Source organism: Nansenia antarctica, assembly GCF_963989245.1.
Source record: "Nansenia antarctica genome assembly, chromosome: 6".
Classification (NCBI taxonomy): Eukaryota; Metazoa; Chordata; class Actinopteri; order Argentiniformes; family Microstomatidae; genus Nansenia; species Nansenia antarctica.
In genome coordinates this window covers 59,365,342-59,370,341 of record NC_137676.1, presented here as the reverse complement: position 1 = coordinate 59,370,341, position 5,000 = coordinate 59,365,342, and the positions used below count along the sequence as shown (strand labels likewise).

The 5,000-nt window shown below is 43.5% G+C and overlaps 1 protein-coding gene across 1 annotated transcript in view; it reads right to left on the bottom strand.

The window, feature by feature from the left end:
* Positions 1-5,000, bottom strand: part of glra3 (glycine receptor, alpha 3) — a gene marked incomplete at both ends in the record, with an annotated part of 75,305 nt that overhangs the window by 5,649 nt on the left and 64,656 nt on the right. The window contains 2 exons of the mRNA XM_080533388.1: positions 3,102-3,248; positions 4,420-4,634. Coding sequence (XP_080389514.1) covers positions 3,102-3,248; positions 4,420-4,634 — 362 coding nt within the window. The remainder of the gene's footprint in view (positions 1-3,101; positions 3,249-4,419; positions 4,635-5,000) is intronic.

Below are 5,000 nucleotides of genomic sequence, written 5' to 3'. Positions count from 1 at the left end.
AATGGTTAGTTAATTTAAAATAACCATTGAACCTAACTGCGTAAAACCTGAACTACAGTTTGCATGAATTCAGCACATGAAACAGCAGATGAAGACTAGATTGCACATCTAACATGGTTGCCCTCTGTAGTGTTCATGGGTCATTTCCCAACATTGTCATTGGCAAACTGCACTAATGTGAAGTTAAACCAGCCTCTGGCTAGGTCTAATTTCAGACTTCACTTAGATCTACAGTACAACATTTCAGCCAGTATCCGGCGGGCCTGATTTTCAGAAAATTGGCTTCTGTTGCAGAATCATGCAGACCTTTCTCAAAAACAGCATGTTTACACACAGTTAGCCTCAAGGTTTGTTTATTTCTAAATTAACAAACCATTTTTTATATATTTTATTAAATCCCTGTCCATTGTTCAGCCTAGTCTTGACGTAATTTAAGATATATATGCCATTTAGCTGACGCCTTTATCCAAAGCGAGTTACATTGCAGTGAGGGCATACATTTTTCAGTATATATGGCCCCAGCGAGAATCTAACTCCGCTTGTGAGACCGTCCCAATGAGTCATGTGTCAGGTTGTTCTGGTGCTCTCCATGAAAAAGAATTGCCCCCCATGATTCTGAATAACCTCACACAGACCATCTGATTAATCCTTAATTATTTTAGTGAGGGACTCCCTAGTCCAGCACTAAGTAATCAGAAGTTAAAATTAAAGCATTTAAATTAAACTCTTGGATCGGTTTCACAGACCAGTCTTAAACCTAATCCTAGACTAAAAGGCCCACGGGTCTCAGGTTAACTCAGGTTAAGGTTAACTCACCAACTGCCAAAGAATTATGGACCACTCACCACCTACAGTACCAAGTGTTTTCTATGGTATTCACCTAACTTTGATTGGTTACAAAATGAAGCATCATAATTTATGCATTTTTGGCGATTTAAGACACGGTGGCGATTTAAGACACGGTGGCCCTGCTAGAATGTTGAACATTTCACCGACCTTATTCACCCTCGGCACTAAATTTATTCATATGATTTTGTCTTTAAAATGTGACACGTTCTAATGATTTGATCCTCATATCGGCAACCAATCAAAAATGTTAGGAATTTTCTTTTGAAACAAGGAGCTACGTTTCAACGTTGTTGAGAATCACAGCACATGCCAAAATACTGCAATGCAATGGATTCAGTGAGTAATCCCCACTGCTACCTAGTTAACTATAACACTACTTTACATTGTTAACAGGCTCACAAAACAAGCTGTGTTAGTTGACTAGCGAGTGTGGAAATGTATTCACATTTTTCCCGAAAGAAAAGTCCGATCATTACATCAGATCCCGATATGAGGACCAAAGCATTAGTGTGACAAATGAAGCATAATAATTTATGCATTTTGGGCGATTTAAGACACCGGTGGCCCTGCTAGAATGTTGACCATTTCACTGACCGTATTCACCCTCGGCACTAAATTGATTCATATGACGTTGTCTTTAAAATGACATGGATGGGTTTTTCTTTGTAAAACAACACTCCTATGGGTCCCAAAGGTGTGTATTTAACTCACAAACTGCGAAAGAATTACCGAACTCTCCCCACCGAGACTGCCAAGTGTTTTATGTGGTATTTACCTAACTTTGATTGGTTACAAAATGAAGCATTATAATTTATGCATTTCTGGCGATTTAAGACACCGGTGGCACTGCTAGAATGTTGAACATTTCACCGACCTTATTCACCCTCGGCACTAAATTGATTAATATGACGTTGTCTTTAAAATGACATGGATGGGTTTTTCTTTGTAAAACAACACTCCTATGGGTCCCAAAGGTGTGTATTTAACTCACAAACTGAAAATAATTCCTTAACACTCACCACCTAGACTGCCAAGTGTTTTATGTCGTATTTACCCATTGGCTACAAAACGAAGCATCATAATTTATGCATTTTGGGCGATTTAAGACACCGGTGGCCCTGCTAGAATGTTATGTCGATTTCACCGACCTTATTGAACATTTGGCTGACTTTATTCACCCTCGACACTAAATTGATTCATATGATGTTGTCTTTAAAATGACATGGATGGGTTTTTCTTTGTAAGACAACACTCCTATGGGTCCCATAAAGTGTGATTTAGTGCAGGACAAGGCTTACGCCTTGTCAGTGACACCAGCCCTTGGAATATAGACATGGAGTATAGAGCCAAAAGAAGAGAAAATGTCTCATTGTCCCAATAATTATGGAGGGAGCTGTAGAGCTCAGAGGAGTCAAGGCCGTGGCCAGGGTCAGATTGAGAGACGATTGTGTAATTGGTGTTTTTAATCTGAATCTTTCCGGAAGTCCAAAAGGTGAAAAACCCAATTAATGACTAAATCAAGGCCACTAATCCGGTTCCTGCATCCTTCAGAGTCAAATGTCAGTCACAGTTCCCCTGAGCAGAGATGTCCTCCAGAAACAGCCTGCCTGTTCATTAGTTTATTACAGACTGTCTCTTCTTCATTAGTTTATTACAGACTGTCTCTTCATTAGTTTATTACAGACTGTCTCTTCTTCATTCGTTTATTACAGACTGTCTCTTCTTCATTAGTTTATTACAGACTGTCTCTCCTTCATTAGTTTATTACAGACTGTCTCTTCTTCATTCGTTTATTACAGACTGTCTCTTCTTCATTAGTTTATTACAGACTGTCTCTCCTTCATTAGTTTATTACAGACTGTCTCTTCTTCATTCATTCATCATGATTGAACTAAAGCCAGATATAATGCTGTATAGAATTTCAACATTAAATATGGTCATCAAGGCCTCACTCATTCCTCACTGTTGGTGTTTCTTAGTTCTTAGTCTCAAATATATCATTAAATACAGTACCAGTCAACATTTTGGACACACTTTCCCATTCGATTGAATGTTGTTAAATATGTCGTTAAATATGTGAATGTACTCAACTGTGGGCTTTCTTCATTCAATATTATGAGGGACTTTCATTGCTATTTTTAATAATCATTTTAACCCCCCCATGTAATAAAGTTACGGAAAGATACTGTATTATTACGTTTGCTCATGGTCGTGGTTTTTCAGAATTTAGAATATTCTAGAATGTTGCCTACCTTAGCCCTCCTTTTCGGCCGGCGGAATCTTAACAGTTCCTTGTGTTGCCTGGAGACGAAGTTGACGGCGGCGTACTCGAGCAGGGCGGAGAAGACGAAGAGCAAACACACAGCCATCCAGATGTCGATGGCCTTCACGTACGACACCTACAGGACCCCCCCACAGACAGGGAGAGAGTCATCTATGCATAATGGATACATGGGACACCTTCACCTGGACACAGGGTTCCCACACCTTCTGAAACATCAAATTCAAGCACCTTTCAAGCACCTTTCAAGGACTTTCAAGACTCAATTCCCTCAAATTCAAGGACCCAACACGGCATAGTTTGAGACCGAACTAGTTGACGAGCTAAGTAAAACATTTTTTAATATATATATATTTTAGAGAGAGAGAGAGAGAGAGAGAGAGAGAGAGAGAGAGAGAGAGAGAGAGAGAGAGAGAGGGAATTCAAGCACTTTCAATGTCTATTTTCAAAAACTTTCAAGACCTTGATTTTTTCCCCTCAAATTCACAAACTTTCAAGGATTTCAAGGAGCCGTGGGAACCCGGTGGACATCTATAGGACGCCCCCACAGACAGGTAGAGAGTTACCTCTGCATAATGTACACATGGGACACCTTCACCTGGACGCCCGCACAGAGAAGCAGAGAGGTATGCATAATGTATACACGGCCTCCACATCAGAGAGATCCATCAACCTAGATGTCTGTGGTTCAGCCTAAGCTCCAAAATGAGGACACATTCAATATGAGAAGAAAGAGTTTATGTTTTAATGTTCCCCAATACATTACCATGTATTCATGTAAGGAGAGATCTGGTGTGAATGTTTGTTCTTGCTGCATCCTTAATGAAGTTATGTAAGGGAACGTTGGATGTGGGACTCTTTAATGCAGGCTGCACACGCCACTAAGCAGGGCTCAGGAGTCAACATGGAAGAGCCACTGTCTTGGTCTTTCACTTGGGTGGATCTATCACCCCATCAGTGTGGACACACACACACAAAGGCACGCATGAATACACATATGGATGCGTGCACGCTCACACACACACACACACACACCAAAACCTACACCCCCCCCCCCCCCCCAACACAGTACACGTCTCCATTAACGATTAACATGCCACAGGACTTGGCCTCCTTCATGACGACTCCTCCCTCTCCTCTCCTCTCCTCTCCTCTCCTCTCCTCTCCTCTCCTCTCCTCTCCTCTCCTCTCCCCTCCCCTCCCCTCCCCTCTCCTCTCCCCTTCCCTCTCCCCTCTCCTCTCCTCTCCTCTCCTCTCCTCCCCTCCCCTCTCCCCTCCCCTCTCCTCACCTTGGGCAGGGAGGTCCTGGATCCGGAGCTCTGGGTGGTCATGGTGAGCACCGTGGTGATGCCCAGGGCCACCCTGGCGGGGGCGGCGTCCATGTTGATCCAGAAGGAGACCCAGGAGAGGATGACGATGAGCAGGCTGGGGATGTACATCTGGATCAGGTAGTAGCCCATCTGGCGCTCCAGGTGGAAGCGCACCTCGATGCACGTGAACTTCCCTGGAAATAGGCCGGGAGGGTGGGGGAGGGGGAGAGAGGGGGGAGGAAGAGGTGAGGATGTGTGCTGGGTATTTTCTGTTGTTTGGCTTTTTTTTGCGTTTGTGTGATTGTTTTTCGTGCTACAGCAGGTGGACCAGAGGTGAATCCCTGGATATGTAGAGAATGTTTCATGTTATTATGGGATTAGGTGCCGGTGTGGCTTTGGACCTGTGGCACGCAGGCCCCCCACACACACACACACACACGCACACACACACAGGTCCAGGAGAATGAGAACAGAGGAGAGGGAGGAAGCTTGAGCAGAGTGGAGGGCCTCCGTGACAGCAAGGAGAGCAGTCTCAGTCGAGTGCCCAGCCTTGAAGCCGG